This window comes from Myodes glareolus, chromosome 10 (assembly GCF_982192425.1).
Source record: "Myodes glareolus chromosome 10, mMyoGla1.1, whole genome shotgun sequence".
NCBI classification, from domain to species: domain Eukaryota; kingdom Metazoa; phylum Chordata; class Mammalia; order Rodentia; family Cricetidae; genus Myodes; species Myodes glareolus.
The window spans coordinates 21,110,535-21,131,678 of NC_142035.1; the positions used below are offsets into that span (position 1 = coordinate 21,110,535).

Genomic DNA, 21,144 nt, shown 5'->3' on the forward strand with positions numbered 1-21,144 from the left:
AAGAAAACTTAAGTGTTAACAAATTTGAGCTGTAGGGAAAGACCCCCAAAACACCTGCTTGTCCACAGGTCCATCAACTGTGCATTTGCACACAATAGGCAACAAAAAGTTTGCAGACAAGATTGAACCAGCCTTCTAGTTTGGCAACGTTAAGAACCAAGTACCATGAAAGGAAGGTGGAGGGACTGCAGCACTGAGGTTCTCTCAAGCTGCACACTGGGTATTACCACCACCGTCAGAACAGAATGAAAATCTGTCTATTATAAGGGGTTAGAGAAAATCGTAGATTCAGAAGAGTAGACTGTTCACTTGTTTAGTGAGCACGGATAAAGAGCTAATGCCATCTATCAGTCTCTCACATGTTATCCCATCACTTGCTTTTTACTTCATTTTACTTTTGCAATCAAAGGTCCTGCCCAGTTGGCTGGCTAACATGGTTTGGGACAGAAACTCTGAGTTCTGACTGCCTTGCAGTACCAGGGTCTTCCTACTCCATCCAAGTGCTGGGTTCCAATTCCATTCCATATTTTGTGAAATAGCAACAACAGGGCTGCAAAGCTAAAGAATGGACTGAACTCTGACCTCTGTGCCTCATTACCTCTTTGGGCATCTAGTAAGCTACCTGCAGGCAGAATGGCCCCCTATGAAACAGACAGCTAATTGCAGATGGGGCAGAGACAGAACAAAGAGTTAAAAGCCTCTACCAACAGTCTCCTTCTCAAAGACTGTCCTCTATGGTGGCTTGCCACATTCCACCCAACAACAGCTGCTCATGATAATCAATGTCTGACAGATCAGAGAAAGCCCTTAATGTGTCGCCAAGGGCCAGTTCAACAGATGGCACGATGACTTACAACCAGAATCATTAATTACAATCTCTTATTAGTCCCAAGATACAGTGCTGAAATGCTTCCTCAGTGAAAGATGAGTGCATCAGATAAATGGCCGTCTGCTACTGCTGATGAAGTTCCCTTTAGGAGTTCTGGTCAGTGCTGAATCTACAGGAAAGCCACACTACTGCTCAGCTGTCTCCTACCTTCCACACTCAAATTGGCTAGGAACTTGAAGTCCCCAGCACCTCTAGCTATTACAGCTGCCATAATCACTGCAGGTAAGGACATGGCATTCCCTCTCTAGTCAGCCGACCACAGAATGGAATATGCAACAATCGCTAGAGCTAGCTCAGTACTCCCTCTCTCTGTGCCAGACAACTTTCCCTAGTGGAAGAAGGGTGGCCTTCCACTCCCTTTTCTACTGAGGGGGCTTCATGGGGGTGTTTCTTGTGATTATTATGATGTACTCTCCTCTAGGTAGAGACCCCCTCCTCTCTTCCTAGAAACATAAGAGAGGAGAAACTGCTGAACCCCAACAGCCACACTGCTGGCTCTGCTCCCCAAGGACAAGGAGCTATGCTGAGTTAAGAAGCAGATGGTGAGGGAATGACTCAAAACCCTTTCTTGCTGGAGACACTGAGGTACATGCTCTCAACACAGGAAAAGTGGGTTCCTGCCCAAGGCTGAATCAGACTACATAAACATAACTGAACTTGTAGACTATGTACAGAAAGAGCTTGTAGGCAGACGCCTTACTGGCAAGTACGTGCATATGTCAGAAACAAACCCCAGAACAACGCAGACTCCCAACATAACCAGCTAAGTGCCCTTCGGTTTGCTGACCTTTTCTACCTCCATTTATAATTTGTCAACTGTAACACTAAGTTGAAACAATTAAAGATCCTAAATGCTGTGACTAAAGGCACTGTTTTCACTGAGGGAGTTTTTCTTTCCTGGACACATAAAAATGTGACTTCAACTCTGAACTAGGCTCCAGTAATTACAGTTATCCAATGGATGCTCCTATCTCACTCATTTCCAAAAGATTAAAAAAAAAAAGGTTAATTGAGGAATAAAATGGGGCTTTAGGAAGGGCAATTCAGACAGTTTGGGTCTGCTCTGCAATGTACTCACTTCTAGCTTTTTCTCTTTTTCTGACAAAACCTCTTTCTGGTTCTGGGTGTACTCCACCAGCATCCGAGCCAGCTGGCGCCGGTCTTCCAGTTCCGCTGCCAGGCGCCCGTTATATTCCGCTAGTAACAGACATGCTTCATCTACCGTTTTTGAAAGACGTTCAGCTGCCTCTTTGTCTGAGTACAAATAAGAGCAGAAAACAGAGACAACATACAAATCACATAGGTATGATTGCAAACATTCCTGAAAGAAGGGTCACACAGTCCAAGAATAAACCAGAACCTGTGAACCAACAATGCTGGCTAGCCAAGACTCCAAAGGTGCCAACTCTGTCAACAAGACATATTTCTGAACTGCCTGAAGTGAGGCAACTGCATGGTACAGGAAAACTGGCACGCTGAAAAGAGCTTCCAGCAAAAGTTCTTCAAACAAAACCAGCATATAGATATTTAGGGTCATCTGTGAAATGGCTTCCCTTGTTTCTGAGAAGATGGAGTACTTTTGCTTCTATTGCCACATTAAGAAGACTTTCCCCACTGTTCTGAAGTAACAGAGCAAGCACTCACATCTTGGGTGTGGAGAGACTGAAAGAAAACAGAAGCTGTGGGAGAGGCTCAGAATGTGGTCCTAGAAGCTGATCTGCAGGACTCTGTTCACCAGAGACAGAGCCTGGCACCTGGGAATGAGCTTGTCTCCCACACTTGCAGAATACAGGGTCTGAAAAAGAGGAAGGGTCTCTCAAATGTATCTGAGCACAACCCTCAGTGGAAATAGTTTATAAAATCACAAATAAGCAATGCCATCCATGCACGGTAGCTCACACTTGTAGGACTGCCATAATTTCCTTAAGTCTGGGTTACATAGCAAGGTCCCCCACAGCACGCCCCCCCCCCCACAAAAAAAAAAAGAAAAAGGAAAGGAGGGGGGAACAAACATCTTTTTCTTATATGTGCAAAATCTTTTGTGTTGTATTTTTAAAGTATTGGTCACCATTGACCAGACTGATTTCCTATCCTAATAATGGCCTGTCACCCATGCTTTGGGGAGAGGAGAGGAACAAGCCCTGAATCATAAGAAAGGGAATTCTTGGAAAGAAGTGCTAAAGAAAGGCTGGTGTAGCAAGTGAGCAGAGGAAAAAGGAGGGTTTAGATCCATCAAGAACTGCTGCACCTGTATGCCGTGGCACAAGTTTAAATGCAAGCATCTTGCTTTAAAAGGTCTTTTGGGGACTGGAGAGATGGCTCAGGATTTAAGAGCACTTATTGCTGTTGTAGAGAACTTGGATTTGGTTCCCAGCACCCATATCAGGTAGCTCATAATCACTTGTAACTCCAGTTCTGTAGGATCCAATTCAATCTGCGCACCTGCATATATGTGGTGCATATAAATTCATGTAGGCACACACATACACATAAGTAAAAAATAAATATTAAAAATTAATAAAAACAAAAAAATCTTTGGGATGAAAATAGCTGGTTGATGTTTTGAAGCAAAGGGCATCAGAGCTGCCAGTAGCTAGACAGACAGTTCAGTGACACAAATCTGGAGCTCTCGGCATTCTTCAAGGCAATGGAACTAAGGAATTTCTAGCATAGAACAGCTATCTGGTCCTTACTTGCCTCTGTGAACAATAGGAAATGAGCTACTGAGGGCTCTCCAACTGGGTCTGACACCAAAGATCAAGCTTTCCTCCCTCCTTGGGTTAGAGAACACATACTTGGGAAGAAGTGAGCAAAACAAGGTGGGAAGAGGGCCTGTGACAGCGGGCAGGGACCACACAGTATAGACTGGTGGTGCGACCCGTGAACAAGCCTGAGCGGCCACTTTCAGTTGTGTCAATCCTTTGTAACAGTAATTGCTAGAGTAATTGTGGCAAGATAGCAAAGTAACACTAATTTTTAAGAATTAAAAAAGAATCAATTCTCACCCTCAAGAACTTGTATAAGGAAACCAGATCATTTATACAAGTATTGGAACGCAGAAACTGCTTTTTATTACTCAAGAGTTATACAACCCACATTGGCTGGGAATCAGATCAGTGTCTTGTTCAACCATCATCAGTGAAGCTTCTCCCTGCAGAACTAATAGTGACCCACACTGGACAATGTACTGAGAGAGACTTTGGAACTCCCAGGCCTAAATGGGATGTCTTCATCAAACCTCTTCCCTTAGGGCTCAAGGAGCCTTGAGGTTATAAGAGCCAGTGGGGATGGAGGACATCGAGGAAACAGTTATCTTCTGGACACAACAGGACTGATGCACACATGAACTCAGAGACTGTGGCATCATGCACTGGACCTGCATAGGTCCAAGCCAGAAGAGGTGCCAGTCCTGAGAGTAGAAGTGGACAACAGCCCTTATCTATAACTCAAGTGTCAAACACTTGCAAAGGAAAGATTAGTTTTTCCCAATGGAGTCTCACTGGACATACAAAGCACATTTAGAGGCAGCCCCATGCCCAGCAGTAGAAAGCCATTACAAAACAAACTCAATGGTACTGCAGATGTCTTGTCCTGTAACGCTTTGTTTGGGCAATAGTCACCCTACTGGTCTTTTGTATGTATGTATGTATGTATGTATGTGTGTGTATATATACACATATATAGTTTCTGATTTTGTTTTTGTTTTGTTTATGTGTATATACATGTATATGTGTTTCTTATGCTTTTTTGTGTTTTATTTTTAATTATGGTTTGTTCTTTTATTTGCCTATTTGTTTTCAAAAGAGAGAAAGAAGGTGTAGAGTTGATGGGTAGAGAAATGGAGAGGATCTGGAAAGAGGTGACAGAGGGGAAACTGATCAGAATGTATCATATGGGAAAAAATTTCAATTTAAAAGATGGGTGTCACACAAAAGTTGCAGTTCAAATGCGGAATCTTGCCTGGGGCTGACCGGCTGTGCTCTGGCCTGCCTTCCCCATGCCTTTAATGAGCCGCCTCCTGAGGCAAGTCCTCTGCCTGGGCTCAGGAATCCTGCATTCCTGATTGACTCACTCAAACACTCAGTTTTTGACAATCCCCAAGCTTCCCCTACTTCCTCCATTTCTCTCTTTTCTTAAGAACCACCAGCACAGGAAGGAACCCTACCAGCTAGCACTTCTCAGCTCTTACCTCACTTCCCTGCTCCCCTTAACAGCAACTCAGGAGCCACTTAGTCCCTGCAGCCAGTCCCTCTTTCCAATGTCAAGAAGTTAACCCCAATCAGCCTTACAAATTCTCAGTGTACAACCTTCAATCACTGTTGTGGGGTATTTGTACAATGTGTGAAAATGTTTTGCTGTGATTGGTGTAATAAAAAGTTAAATGGCTAATAGTTAGGAAGGTATTAGGTGGGACTTCCAGGGAGAGAGGATTCTGGGAAAAAGGACGGAACTGCCAGCCAGACACAGGGGAAGCAGCATGGGCAGTATGAAACGAGCCACTTGACAGAACATAGATTAAAATAAATGGGTTAATTTAAGTTATAAGAGCTAGAGGGACAAGCCTAAGATAAGGCTAAGCTTTCATAATTAATAATAAGTCTCCAGATCATTATTTTTGAGTTGGCAGTCCAAAGAAAAATCCAACTACAAATCACCCAGAAAGTATCTGAGCACTTCTCATGTGCCTTGGTTTTCAGATAGCAGAGACAAAAGATAAGAAACATCCTCTGCCTTTAACCCTGGGTCTTACTTAGTAGGAAGGGAAGTCACACATAGTACTGTATTGTTATCAGCTGAAGATTAGAACTACAAAAGAGTAAGTGGGGCACTGGGAGGGAGAGGACCAGTATTTTCAATAAGGGGATGGGAGAGGCTTCATAGAGGTGGTAGAATACAGACTCAAAGGAAGGGAGACTCAAAGATTCCCAAAGCAGAAAGCTTTCCCTGATCACCTTTATCTTCTTGCTGATTCACTGCCCACCAACTCTGCCTCCTCAACATTTAATCCCTGAAAAGCTATGGACATGACGCCAGGAACACCTGCTATACAGTGAACCTTACAGATATGCCAACTGAAGGAAGTTATTGCCTCAGTAACTTTCACTTCTTTCAGGTGAACATGAAGGAAGTCAGAGAAGCAGCCAGCTCAAGGGGCTGGAAGGGAAATGACCTGGAGAGAATGGGCTAAAAGTATTGAACTTTTGCAATGAAAAGACCATTTAATTTGCAGCCTAGGTTGAAATCCCCAAATTCACTGCATGTGTGATTTTGGCCAAGATATCTAACTTTGCAAAGTCTCAATCCTTTCTTATATATGAGAATACAATTCTTCAAAGATTATCATGAGGCATAGAGTGCCAGGCACAGAACATGCTTTTTAAAAGATTAGCTCGTACTTCATTCCCTTCTTCAACCATTTATGCAGAAAGCAAGAACAGTGTCAACGCCTCTATTTACGCAGGAATGACTGGGAGGAGCTCAACAGCACACCTTCATGGCACTGACCAGCCCCAAGCCTGTTAGTGTGCACTGCATTAAACAACACAGCTGCATATCATACACTTCTTTCCTCTTAGCAAACGGTCCTGAGTTCATAGCCTATCCTTTCCTGGCTTCCACTGCCCTACACATACAAAATTGGTACCATGCTGCCAACAGATTTTATTCAGAGAGTAGCTGGCTATGACACTCCAGCATTTCTGCTGTAACTATTCAGATCACTATTCACATTCTGTTTCAAAAGCTTTTTGTTGTGGCCTATTTTTATTTATTTATTTAGGATTTTTGCTTTTTATTTGTATGAGTGTTTGTCTGCATGTGTCTAAGTACATCACCTGTGTGTCTGATGCAGAAAGAGGTCAGAAGACAGCATCAGATCCCTGGAACTGGAGTTACGGGCAGTTGTGGCACCATGTGGGTGCTGGGAACAGACCCAGGTCCTATGAAAGGGCAGTAAGAACTTTTAACCACTGAGCCATCTCTCCAGCCCCAAAACTTATTTGTACTATTTTTATTTATATGTATAAATGCATGCAAGTATACCATATGTGTATGAGTGTCCATGGAGGCCAAAAGAGTACATCAGATGCCCTGAGTTAAAGGTATTGTAGCCACCCAAGGCAGGTGTCTGAAATGGAACCCAGGTCCCCTGCAGCAGCAGGAAATACTCTCAATGTGAATCTACCTGTCCAGTCAGTCCCTCCAAGAACTTTCTTATTTAGCATGCTGAATGGCTTTACATGCCAACATGGCAGAGCACCCACAATCACAGGAAGTCTCTGCCTAGGACACAGCACAACTACAGATGGCTCCTCTTTCCTCTCTTTCATCTAAATGACCTCTCACCTGTTATTTTTTCCAGTAGCGACACATCCTGCACTTCCTGGGGCAGGGAAGCAATCTTCTGCCGAACAGTAGCATCTCCCGATGCAGCATTTTCCAGATCCTGTAACGCTTTGATTAGCTCCTCAGTCTATAAAGGGCAAAGACAAATATATAACCCATTAAGATATAACGGAGCTAAAGAAAATTAGCTAAAAACAAATTATAAAAACGGTCATTCTTAGCATTAAAAAAACAGGTAAAAAGTCACACAAACAACTGTTCTTCGTACCAGGAATTTGTGGTTGGAAAAATACAAATTTTAAAAGACATAAAGTTAATTGTTCTAAGTCTACAAAACATAAATAAACCTCTATAGACCTTTTTTTTTAATTAAAGAGCATATTTTTGGCAACTTAAGAATATGGACGCTAGTTCATGCTGCTTAATTTCAAATGAAGTATTGTTTACAGTATAAAACCGTCTATAATATAGAAAAAAGACATAAATACCAGATGTTGAACATCTGTGTATTGGCTGATTACATTTTTTTCTAGAGTTTGCCTTACAAAGTTAAGATCCCTGCCAATATTAAAATGTGAAATGAATTAACTCATTAGGTGTTAAAAACAAGAAAAGCATATTCTGCATCTACCAAAGGGGCTTTACCAAGCCATGAGAAAGCACAGAATGCTAATAAGTAGCCGAGCACAATGACCCAAGAACAGCTGGCTTTGTGGGCAATAGTTAGATTACCCTGAAAGCTGATAATCCAAGCTCCTCCCCTTTAAAGGTTTTAGATGCAAGGATATGACCTACCATTGCTATTATCTAATCCTGTCTAATCCATAGCTTTAACATCACACAACACACACATATTTCCTAATTATCTATGTCCTGACCATGTCCATGCAGAAATGAAGAATACAGTTAAGATGAGGCAGTCACATTCAACAAAAAAGGACATGGACAGCCAAGTATGGTGGCATGCACTTGTCATTCCAGGACCAGGGAAGCTGAGGTAGGGACACTGATTTTTTTTTTTTAAAGGGCCCCACTATATAGCCAGGATGGCCTCAAACTAATGGTTCTCGTGCCTTGGACTCCCCAGAGCTAGTTTTACAGGTGTAATCTGCTATAACAGGAAAACATCAAGCTTAAGGTCAGCTAGCATTACACAGTAAGACTCTTATCTCAAAACATTAAAAACAAAAACAAAAAAAGGGACACGAACTCTGAATTATGACAGACCTGAATTCAAATTAAGATACGTGGCAAATTACTTAAATACTATTTAAGCGTTCTTGGTGGCTTATTGTCTTTGATGATAAACAGATGAACCAGACTAAACTTATTTCACAAGGGGTTATCTAAGGCAAATGCATCCTTAAATACTAACTCCCTGTTGCAATACTTATAACAGAGGCTATAGTGAAGTAAATTTATTATTGGCAGTTACAAAACTGTCCTTAGATAGTAATAAGTTGTTTGCTTATAAACAAGAATGCTATTAGTAACAAGCACAGCAAAGTGCTTCAAAAACATCTTTATCATACCATATAAATATGCTTTTAAAGAATATTTTTCACTTTTAGAAGACAAAACCAATTCCAAACACTTTATAAAACATAAACTCATTATAAAGTCAGATGTCTGGTGAGCTGTGTCTGAGTGGGCTATTGTAGCTGCTGCCCTTTGACAAGCCACACTACTGATAACAAGCGCCACCTCGTGGTCATGATCTTCAATTAGAGGTCACCTGGAGTCACTGTGCAGTCACATACCAACAGGGGGCCTGCAGAAGGATCTTGGGGAGAGTAACTTCCGGGGTAGTCATCATCCTCCTCCTCTTGTATCTGCTGAAAAGTTCGTTTCAGAGACTTCTTCTCTTCTGTTGCTAAGAAAATACATGACAGATGTGAGCTGCGTGACCTGCATAAGCATCCAGTGCCCTGTTAAATGACCACAGGTAAAACTGGGGGAAGAGGGTGGGGTATTCAGTTTTAGAGGTGGCTTCACACTGACTTTCTTGCTAGTTCTTTTAAATTGATGCAATTCCTTATGTTATTGAAGAGACAAAAAAGTTTCCAGTCTGTCATCTCAGATCAATTTTTTGAATCCAAGAAACTACTACTGGAAGCGGCGAAAACGGGCATGCTCCAAGCTACCATAGTTAGAACTTTCCTTCCTTCAAAAGAAGTAAACAGTAAAATGGTAAGAAGCACGAGGCTTCTTACCGAAATAAACCGACTTGTATGGGGGGTGGGGGGAGACAGAGAACACACTGCACATGAAACAGTTTTATGCTTTTCAAAAAATAAGAGGGACAAATTCACCAATAAAACTATCAAGGATTTCAAGTACAAATACCCTTTCAACTCTTTCCTTAAGACCAGAATAAACCTAATTTTACTGTAAAATAAAAAATAACTATTACTGAGAAACATGATTGATACTACTGGAAGAAATTACTTAAGTTTTCATTCTAGAATTAACTACTTTTGAGGCTGGGAAGTTACATTCTTTATTATCTGTCCCCTGTGCTTTTACATGATTATGATAGATGTGTTAATTCTAAAATCATTCTTATTGCATCACACAGGGCAACACAAAACAAGCACAAACAACTGGGGAAATAAATCTAAATGATAAATCTGCGTTTAAAAGAAATATTGGACACCAAATATGTGCGGAGCATTGCAATGGTTTTCTTTCCTTTCATCTTTCCAACAACTCTGACAGAACATTCTATTGCAAACAGAAAAAGACCCAGGGAGGTTAAACAACTCCCTGGCACAACACCCGTTGTCTTTCCACTATACACAAAGAACTAAGCACAGTACCTTTATCTGTCAAAAAGGGGGGCAGGTACCAGGCACCCACCTCAGAATTTGTATGTAACTCACCAGGAAGGTGCACACACACTCACTTAAGTCTCTTCTGTAACCAAGGATGTAGCTCCTATTTTCTATCTTACACATTTATTAGTTATGTTAGACAGAAAGGCCAGTCAATATGAATTGTATTTTTTTCTTATAGTTTTGTTTTATGGATGGAAGGGAGAAAATAGCTGACCACATTTATGATAGAGGCTGTCCCTGTTTCACACAATGCTACTATGAAGAACAGCTCTCACAGTTTAGTGAAATGACACTAGTTCCCAGCAGCACACTTCAGGTCTCACGGCCAGGTGTTATAAACTAAATACTGGGATGAAGTGATTTTTCTAATAGTTCAGTCCCCAAATCACAATCAATAACCAATCACTTCCTTTTCACAATGTCTATCAGTGATAGTCACTGTGCACTGGATCCTCAGCCCACAAGAACTATATATATATAGTGGAATATTGTGTCATCCCATTTGACAGATACATATCACATTTCATAAAAATCCTAAGTAGAGAATTGACCATAAAAATGAAAGCACAACAAAGAAGCTGCAACTAAAGCCATGGTGGAACTGAATCTGAATAGCACTAAGAGGAGCTGAGAAGTAAGTACTTGACTAAGGGCGATGCTGCACAGAAGGGCCTTGTGAAGCTGTAAGGCTACCACTGCACAGAGGAACCTAGTGAGGCGGTGAAGCAAACGCTGCACAGAGGAGCTTGGTGATGTGGCGAGGCTAATGCTGCACAGAGGGGCCTGGTAATGCGGTGAGACTAACGCTGCACAGAGGGGCCTGGTGATGCCAACTTAACAGCAAAAATGAAGAAAGGATGATGGTGGAAGAAGTGACCCCACAAGAACACTTCACACTAAAGCAACATTCAGGATGTGACTAGTGATAAATACCTGCAGCCTCAGCTGAGCAGAGGCAGAGACAGGTATGGAGAGCTCAAGGCCAGCCAGGACTATTCAGCAATAAAATAAAAAGGGGAAGGGAGAGGCAGGGAGAGGAGAAGAAAAAAAAAAAACTAGAGCTCAATAAAAATAAATAAAATTAAAGAAAAAAAAAGAAAGCTTCCTCCTCCACATATTGTTGCTTTAGTGATCCTCTGTCAAATTAAATAACAAAGCTACTACGGAGCAAATACTTTGAAACTATAAACAAAATAAATCTCCCTTCCCTTAAAAAAAAGAGTAGAGTAAAAAGGCCAGAGGATGTTAACTCACTGACAGGACACTTACCTGACACACATGAAGTCCCTTGTCTAATACCCAGCCTTCAAAAAAATATTAAAATTAAAAAGAAAATTTCCTAGTTTTAAAACACTGAAAGAGAGACTATTCAAACTGTTTTTGATACATTTGTTGCAATGAAAGTTACTTTGTTTCAATATTTCCACTTTCTGTTTTACTCTAGCTCTAAGAATGAAATTTAGGGTCTTGCCCTTGTAGGCAGGCCCTCTGTTGTTAAGTTTCCTCATGGACAATGGTCTATTGAGACAGGGTTTTGTTTTGTTTTGTTTTGTTTTGTTTTTCAAGGCAGTGTTTCTCTGTGTAGCTTTGGAGTCTGTCCTGGAATTCACTCTTGAAGAAAAGACTGGCCTCGAATTCACAGATATCTACCTGCCTCTGCCTCCCGGGTGCTGGGATTAAAGGTTTGCACCACCACTGCCTAGCTGAGACAGAGTCTTGTTATGCAGCTCAAACTGTTTTCAAACTCCTATGTAGCCCAGGCTGGTATTAAACTAGCAATCCTCCTGCCTCTGTCTCCTGAGTCCTGGAACTGCAGGAATGTGCCACTGTGCCTAAATAAAACACCGGTAGTTCTACTGTCTTTTTCTTTTCGCTATACATTTGTAGTCAGTGTTTTAACTGATTAAAAAAAGGGGTGGGGCAGAGAACTGCAATTTTCTACATGGATCATTAAATTCTTTTTGCACAGTTTCGATTTACATGATCATTTTGTAGTCTTGCAAAGCAAAGATGGATATATTGTTAAGTGGAAAACCCACTAGCATATGGTTTACATCTGAAATATCCAATAGTACTCAGTACACAGTAGCTGCTTAATATGTGGTATGTGGTATGACCCCCACACACTCAGCCACTACAGCATAAAAGTGTCATGTGAAAGGAGTGGCCACCAGAATATGAATATAAGATCAAAATAAAATTTTTTAAATAAAATACGAATATAAAATTTACACTGCTGTGGCACTGAAGAGTTGGCTCAATGGTTAAGAGCACTGACTGTTCTTTCGGAGGACCCAAGTTCTGTTCCCTTTATCTACATGACAGTTTACAGCTATTTCTAACTCCAATTCATACATACATAATTAAAAATTTAGTAATTAAAAACAAACAAAAAACTTTTTAAAAGTTCCAAAAGAAAGTAAAGGCAAACTCTATGAGTTGCCCAAATATAATGAATTACTCATGAATCAATATTGCAATAAGAACAACTATTCAAATTTGGAAATGAGCCTCTGGGGAAGTCAAGGGGTTCGAAAGGATGGTAATAAATGACTCTGATCATCCAGCTCCGGAGAACACAGGAGTGAGCTGCCATGACTTACACACCCAGGGAGTCTATTGAGTGTCTGTCTTTACAGGATGAAGGGGAAGGAAACAATCTTAAGACAACTGACACTAGCACGTGTCACTGCTAGCCTGTAAAAAAAGCCAAACTTCGAAGGAGTTTTCCCAACACTGCCACAATGCTGCCACTACTGGAATCCAAGGCAGAAAACAGCTAGCTTTTCAGAAGCAAGTAAAACAACAGTTTTCTAAGTAAAATAATAACAGCACAAAGCCTGAAAGCACTTTCTTAGAAAGTCTCCTTCAGCTTACTGTAAAGTACATGGTAATTTTAGAGCTGGAAGAGGCTGTAAAGAGCACAGTGACGGGTTGAAGACATGTTATTGTCACTCATGCTAAACCCGAGAGGTCCAACAGCAGAGGTGTGTGCACAGCACCAGAGAACAAGGAGGGACGGCTACACGAGAGCCAGGGTGGCATTCTTGGGGAATACACTGCCACAAGTGAAAGGGGTGCAAAGATGTGTTGTGAAGAACTGCAGCAGATGCAGAAACGCAGCCAACAAAGCATCCAGAGGGACACTCGGAAACTCAGCTTGCCCAAGAACCAGGAGCATCATGAGGGCACGGACTAAAGAATCTCCAAGTGGACTAGACACATCAGAAAGCCTCCTTAATATGGTGAGTACTGACTTGATTGTTAGCAGTAAGTATAAGTGGAGTCAGATCAGAGTGACAGCTTAGGAGCTCGTGATGCCAACTAGAAGTAACATACAACTAACCAGAGACTGAAAAACCAAACATTTCAATTTATTCTTTAGAGAAAGAAATAACATAGACTCTTAAGAACTTTAAAATTCACATACATACTTCCCAAGGATACCCTGGGTTCAGTAAAGATCAAAATCAATATAGACAATAAGTTGGCGATCATAAAAGGATAGAAAACCAGATTTATTATTAATAAAGTCAAGTTCTAAAAGGGCAAGGGAATGATGCAAGGCCCTGCTTTGGACAATGTCATGGCCAGGACGAGGTATTTGTTAGTCAACCACAATTCTAAAGAACTTGGTTGTTCCTTTCCCCGTGCGAGGACAGTCCCTGAAGGAGCAAGAAGGGCCAACCCACACAGGAAGTGAGGGAGTGAGAACATGGCCGCATGAGCACAAGACCCAGGCCTGCCCATTGCGAGCTCCGTCTAAATTCTCACCATCACTCAGCATCATCTCGCTCTGAAGAGTCAGAAGCGGCTGGTGGACCACAGCAGCCACAACAGCCCCCACTGCAGCTTTTCATGTGGGACTGGGAGTAGCAAAGACCAAGAGCTGTAAACATGTGGTGATGTTTCTACCTTTGGGGGGAGGGCTCTTGGAGTCCTCCATAGACAGCTTCAGCTGCTGTATGAACTCGCCGCCATACACACTTCGTTCTTGCCAGATGTTCAGCAATCTTTCTAAAGGTTTTTTACAGCCTTCATCTGCCTCTCTGCCCAGAAAAGATGAAAAGATATATATATATAAGCTTAAGTTTTTGTTTTTAATTAGGACAGATCTATTTTAAAAAAAACAACAACAACAACTGCCAAAATGATTTATATACTTAAAACAAAAATGCGGTACACCCTGTACTATTTGGAGTCCCAAATCTTAACAGAAACTGCATTCCTCCCATGGTGAGTGGGGAAGAGGCATCCCATAACCCAAGGAATCTTTTTTCCCTTAGAAATGTGGGGGAATAGGAAAAAAATCCTATATGACTGGTTTTAACAGACAGAAAACAAAATTGACCATAGCAATTGTGACAACTTGCCTTTTCAGAAGGCGTCAATTTAAATTAAGTCCTAGGCATATACTAGAAATCAAAATTAGTCAAACCTTTAAAATCTTAAAGGCACAAATGTTTAAATTCACTACATTAACGCACCAACACCTCTACATGCATACATATATGTGCTAAAAATATCTCAACATTAACTACTGCATAATGACTTTAACACGGGGCTGAGCCTGAGTCCCGTGTTCACACATCTATATCTAATGGTTAATCCTAGAACACACTGGAAATAATTTTTAATTTATATCTGAAAGGAAAAAGTTAGGTAATTTTTTCCTGGTAAGTTGCTCTTAAAACAGAATACAGCTGGCAGTGTTAACCTCTTACCTACTCAACGTGTGAGATGGCAGCAAACAAGCAGGAGACTTTCTGAAGAGACCCAGGCCTCCTGCCTGCCACCTATGGGTTCCTGGGCAGTCTGTTTAGTGAAAATGCATAAAAGCCAACATCTTAACACTGAGCACCTTAAGAAGACTCACAAGATGGCTCAGCAAGTAAATATGCTTGTTTCTAAGTCTGACAACCTGATTTCCATACCCAGGACCACATAGTAAAAAAAGAACCAATTCAGGCAAGTTTTCCTGTCTCCCATGAGTGAGTCATGTCTCTCCAAATAAATTAAATTAAAACGTAACTATTAAAAAAGGGAGACCTTGAGCTGGAGATATAGCTCAGTTGAGGAGTTTGTCTAGCTCTGGGTTCAATCCCCAACACAGCAAAAGCAAAGTATGGTTAGTAATGTCTGTGATCCCAGCACTGGGGAGGTGAAGACAAGAGAATCAGAAGTTCAAGGTCATCCATTGACAACTACACAGTGAATCTGAGGCCAGACTCAGATATATGGGACTATGTCAAAAGGGGGAGGGGAAAAGACCTCCCCATCTTAGGGGCAAAGTCAAATATCTTCACTAGGAATATCAAGAATGGCAAATTCAACTGCGATGGGACTTCTACCCACCCTCAGCAATGATAGCACCTCTGCAATGCTATGCTAATTCTCAGCCTCATCTGGCCAGATGTCCTACTTACAAATTACTACTAACAACTCAGCTAAACTGAGATCAAAGTCTGGAAACACATCAACTAATTTTTTATAATTTTTCAGTCAGAGGTAAGCACTAGGAAAACAGGAAAATGCTTCTGCTACACCTTCAAGAGCTCAGCTATAAGCAGGCTCTCTGGTGTTGATGCTGAAGACACGCTTACTCTATCTTCAAAGTATTTGCAGAAATGAGGTACTCTCACCCTTCCTCTGCCAACAACCTGGCCCAAGCAGCAGCCATTCCCAACAGGCCTTCTCCGACAGCCTCATTACTGCTCTTCCAGCTTCCAGTCTTACCCTCCTACAGCTACTCAAACTTGTTTTTGTTTTTTAATAATTTCTTTCTTTTTATTTTGTGTACATTGGTGCTTTGTCTGCAGATCTGTCTTTATGAGGGCACTGGATACCTTGGAAGCGGAGTACAGATAGTTGTGAACTGCCATGTGGGTGCTGGGAATCGAACCCGGGGCCTCTGGAAGAGCAGACAGTGCTCTTAACCACTAAGCCATCTCTCCAGCCCCAGCCACTCAAATTTTAATAATGTAATTCTAGCTGCTGTGGGAAGGCACTTCTTATCGGACAGAATACTTACAAAGTCCTCAAGGCTTTTTCAACCTCTCCTACCTACTCAGGTCCTCAGGCTTTGAGCCAGGAGCTCTCTGTCCCACCCTCCTCTTCAGTAGCACTTCCCTCGTCCCCACAAGGACTCACACTTCTTGCCCCACCTTCACTGTCTCTCACATGTTGCACAGAGTAGTTGTTTACTTGTTGCATATAAATGCAATTTCTGGACAGAGGGGCTTGTTTTTCTCCCCACGAGCACCACATTGGCTGAATCAATCTTTTTAGGAATTTTAAAACCTTTTTTGAATTCTATATAAAACACTTGACTTTCAACTTTCCTGTAAAGCCATTCAAGTCACAAATTAACAAAACTAATCGGTTTTGAAATAAGTCGCTCCAGTGAAGCAGAAGTCACTTCGGCACCCAGAATCAGATACAGCTAGAGTAAGAACACAGTTTGGCAAAAAAAAAAAAAAAAAAGCAGGAACACTACCTTTTCAGGTTACACAGATTTCATTCTAAATTGAGAATTTAGAGTGCTCATTTGGAAATTTGGAGTTGCTTGTCTAAAACGTACCAAGCCAAATTCAATTCCCAACTCTGTATAAACTGGGCATGGTGATGCTTGCCTGTAACCCCAGAACTCAAGGGGTGAAGGAAGGAGGAGCAGTTCAAAGTCATCCCTGGTTATACAAATACTTTGAGGCCACTCTAGGCTACATAAAGACCTGATTCCAAACTAAACAAATAAATAATGTGTATATGAGAAATATCTATGCAAAAAAGCAATTTTAAAAATAATTTGCTATTAAACTATGGAAAACAAAGAAATAATTATCCACACACTGAGTATATGTATTGAATGTTTAAAATATATTTTAATTCCAATTATGAATTCAACCTATGCTCACTTTTCTAATATAGAAGTCCAAAACCAGCCAACTCACAGTGTGGCACAGCACACACACTGCACGGCCAAGCTCTGCCTAAGTTCTGCCAAGTTAGCCTCAGGGAACCGTCCTTCCTGTGCTTCAAGGGTAGTTCTTTGAATACAGATATATTTTTCATGTGTGTGCTTATGTGTATATTTGTTTGTAATTTGTACATTAGTCTGGTCCCTATGTAACAAGTCTGTGACGGACACAGCAGAAATGGAATCTTTTCTTCTAAAATGTTAGCTCTTCCCACAGTACCTTATACAAAGTTGTAACAGAAAATTCCCTCATAATTGTTCAGAAAAGAATCAATGGGGCTGGAAAAGTGGATTAAGAACACTGAATCATAACAACCCCCAACTCTAGCTCCAGGGAGAATCTGCTGCTTTTGACCACCATAAGCACCTGAATTCATGTGCACATGCACCCCGACAGACACACAAAGACACAAACTAAAAATAAACCTGAAGAAAAAGAATTAAGCACTCAGGGGGCAGAGGCAGGAGGATCTCTGAGTTCAAGACCAGCCTGGTCTACAGAGTGAGTTCCAGGAGAGCCAGGGCTAAACAGAGAAACCCTGTCTCAAAAAATAAAGATTTAATATAAATGCTGTGTTCTAGAAAGACCTGCTGCCAACTGATGCCCGCTAATCATTTGTGTATAAAGTGACCCCACAAAAAGTATCCAATACTGAAAACTCTGATCCCGGCCTTGGGGTGCTGTGGATAAAGGAAAACCAGGAAGGTGCTTACATCATCAATGAGTTACAGCTGAATGGACCATTAGGAGATAGGCTTCAGAGGGGCCCCTCCAATCCCTGCTCCTCTTTCCTGGCCATCATGAGGGCTCCCGTACACACTCCCTGCTGTGATGTTCTGCCTCCTACATTCCAAAAGAAGTGGAGCTGGCAGCAGAAACTGAAACCTTGGGGACCCTGAGCCTAGAGAGATTCTTAATCCCTTATGCTTATCTATGTTTCAGGACAATGTCTACTTCCTAATGAACTTGGTGGTTTGTGTCTCAACTGTGTAAACAACATGGTTCTACATGAATGACTGCTTACTTCCAGGAATAATGGCAGAGGTGACTTCCATAAATCTTAGCTGAGTCTCTTCCCATCAGAATGAACTACATACCGGCTGTCACTATCACCCATTCACCTTTCCACTCTGCTGGCTGTCTGTAGCTCTGGCTGTAGTAAATCAGTCATGAGTCCTCCTAGGACGTTACCCTCCTTGGAGAAGTACAGAGACCCACAAACCACAAAGGAGTATCATGTATTTGGCATTAACTACTGATTTACCTCTCAAGAAATTAAGTCTAGGATCAGAAGGTATAGACCATCAAGCCTGACAACTCAAGTTAAATCCCTGGGACCCACATGGTAGAAGGAGTGAATTGACTTCTGAAAATTGTCCTCTCATCTCCACATGATTGCTGTAGCACATGCAGACACATGAGCATATATATATATATACATACACATGTAATTTTTAAAATTTTTTTAAAGAAACGGGGAAGGAGGCTGGAAAAATAGTTCAGCAGTTAACAGTCCTTGTTGCTCTTCCAGAGGACCCATGTTCTAGTCCCAGCACCAATATGGCGGCTTACAACTTCCTGTAACTCCAGTTCCAGGGGATCTGATGCCTGTGTGGTCTCTGTGTGTAGTAGGCACACTTGGGGTACACAGGCATAGATGCAGACAAAATGCCCATATATATAAAATAATAAAAATTTTGAAACTCTCCCCTCACTACCAGCTCCTACTTAATTCCAACACACTAGTGTGAATTTTACAGGGAAGGACTCCATCTACAGAATAAGCATTCAGTAAACGGAGACTGCCTTTTCACTGCAAATACCTTAACTGATCTCACTTTAGCCAACACCACAGCAAAACCTTTCAAACTCAGGCTTTCTTGCCCTTCACAACCCATTCTCCACACAAATCTTTTATGTGTGTGCAAGTAATTTGAGTACACGTGTGTATATGTGTTCACATGTGTGTGTATATGCACATAGAGGCTCAAGGTTGACATTAGGTGCTTTCCTCAATTATTTTCCACCTTACATGCTGAGACAGAATCAACTGTACCCAGAGCCAATTCAGCTAGTTTGGCTTTTACCCTCTGAGTCGTCTATTCAACATAATACAAGCCTTTAAAAATTTCAAAAAATTTCTCTATACTGTAATGAGAAAGTGTATACATATTGCTTTATTATACATTGATTGAATAAAAAGAGAAACATCTACTAAAGTACTGACCCCCCCCATTGTTTAAGTGCAACTTTTGCCAAAAGTTCTTACTCATTATTTTACAAATTGTTAAACTTTCCATGAACTATCAGTGGCAGCACTATTAACAAATGGATTGACAGGGAAATTCTAGATATATGCTTAAGTTTCTTTTTCTCTTTAATTTTACCTGGGCTTTAATATCTCTCTCCCCTTTTTAAATTTTTTTTATTTTTGGAAATTATAATAGAATTTTCATTAATTAATAGATGTAATAGAATTACATCATTTTCCTTCCCTCTCTCAAAAGTCTCTCATATACCCACTCCAACTCCCTTTCAAATTCATGGCCTCTTTTTAGTTGTTACACACATATATGCATGAACATGAGCTTTTAAAAAGGCTATTTTACAACGTCTATGAGAATTGTCTCATTCCCTGGCTTGCAATTCTTGACTGACATCCTACAGAACAGACTCTCAGGGAATATGTCACCGGTTCTTTTCTACCTCTTCCTGATCTCATCTGTGGCTACATCTGACTTTGCTCACCATATCCAACTACATTGGCTTCACTGTTCCTCTTAAGATGCCATGATTATTTCTACCTTAGGTTCTCAAATGTCACTTCCTTACCCACAATTGGCCTAAAGGAGATCCCACCCTAGAGTACTATTCTATTTGACTGTGTCCATCTCATTTCAAAGTGTCTTGTTCACGTCACTATCCTTGTCTGCCTTCTTCCCTGATAGTCCCCAAGCTCTGGATCAGCATGAAACATATAAACAATACTCATACATGTTAAATAGTAAATGTGTAAACTTTATAGAAAACAGGGTACTTGTAACCATAACATGTTCACAATCTGGTTAGTTAAACTGTTACTCAAATCAAATCTACCCTATGAACATCGTGCTGTCTCTGAATTCAAAGATTTTTTTTTTTGCTTAAGGATAAAAGCATCATAAAAATATTGCTAATCAATTTGAGGATTAATGGGTCAGTCACCTTTGATCACCAAATGGCCACAGCAGAAGTACACCATGAGCATATACTAAATTACTTTTGGTTGATAATGCCCATTAGCATTAAAGTAGCTATTGTACTTTCTATTCTAATGGTGGAGTGAAGGAGAGAAGCCCAGAAACATGGTACAAACTGGACCTTCAACAGACTGGAATAAAGACAGGAGCTGGGAAAGACAGGTAAAATGTCCACAGTTGTTCTCCCAATGCCTCCTGTTTCCATTTCTTTGTGACAAGATCTCACTACATAGCCCAGGTTGGCCTCTGAAGGCTGAAATTACAGGAGTGTGCTGCCATACCTGGCTTCTGTACAGTTTAAGATGTGTCCACACACTAAACAGACCCTCTGAATCTTGGTACCCACCTTTTAGTCCTTTCTACTTGTCCTTTTCTAACTTAAGGCAGTAAAATGATCATTCTTAAGTAAAAATGTTAGTTTACTACCTGTAGTAAACCAGATCTTTCCCCAATTAGTCACTATTATCCTAATTCAATCAACAAATATTCACTAAATTCCTGCTCAGCACCAGGACAGACGCCAGTGCTGCTAGGTCTTGCAAAGCCCTGTGAAAGGTTACGTAAATGCATTTCCTAAACTGGAGGCTGTGCACTTGGCAGTATAAGGTGTGCAGCCCGAGAGCTGGGAAAAGAGTCCTTCCCTACTGGGGGTGTAGTGCATGAAAACGACTGAGTACAATGTAAACCCTGTCTCAGAGAACCTCTTCTCCTACTAAGAGTCACAATAACTAAGAGATAAGAGGTTTCCATGCCTTTTAACTAGGTAAGAAACTTGGGCTAAAAAACTTAACTTACACCCAAGGCCACTGACATGGTGTTTGAGACAGAGCAGTATCTAAGGCACGAACTAAATCTTA

General features: G+C 41.1%; 1 protein-coding gene across 1 annotated transcript in view; it reads right to left on the reverse strand.

Annotated features, from left to right (window-relative positions):
• Rprd1b (regulation of nuclear pre-mRNA domain containing 1B) overlaps positions 1-21,144 on the reverse strand; it is a 47,217-nt gene that overhangs the window by 17,889 nt on the left and 8,184 nt on the right. Inside the window, exons 3-6 of the mRNA XM_048440904.3 lie at positions 13,987-14,120; positions 8,995-9,107; positions 7,235-7,361; positions 1,968-2,143 (exon numbers count right to left, since the gene is read on the reverse strand). Of these exons, the coding sequence (XP_048296861.1) occupies positions 1,968-2,143; positions 7,235-7,361; positions 8,995-9,107; positions 13,987-14,120 (550 nt within the window). The remainder of the gene's footprint in view (positions 1-1,967; positions 2,144-7,234; positions 7,362-8,994; positions 9,108-13,986; positions 14,121-21,144) is intronic.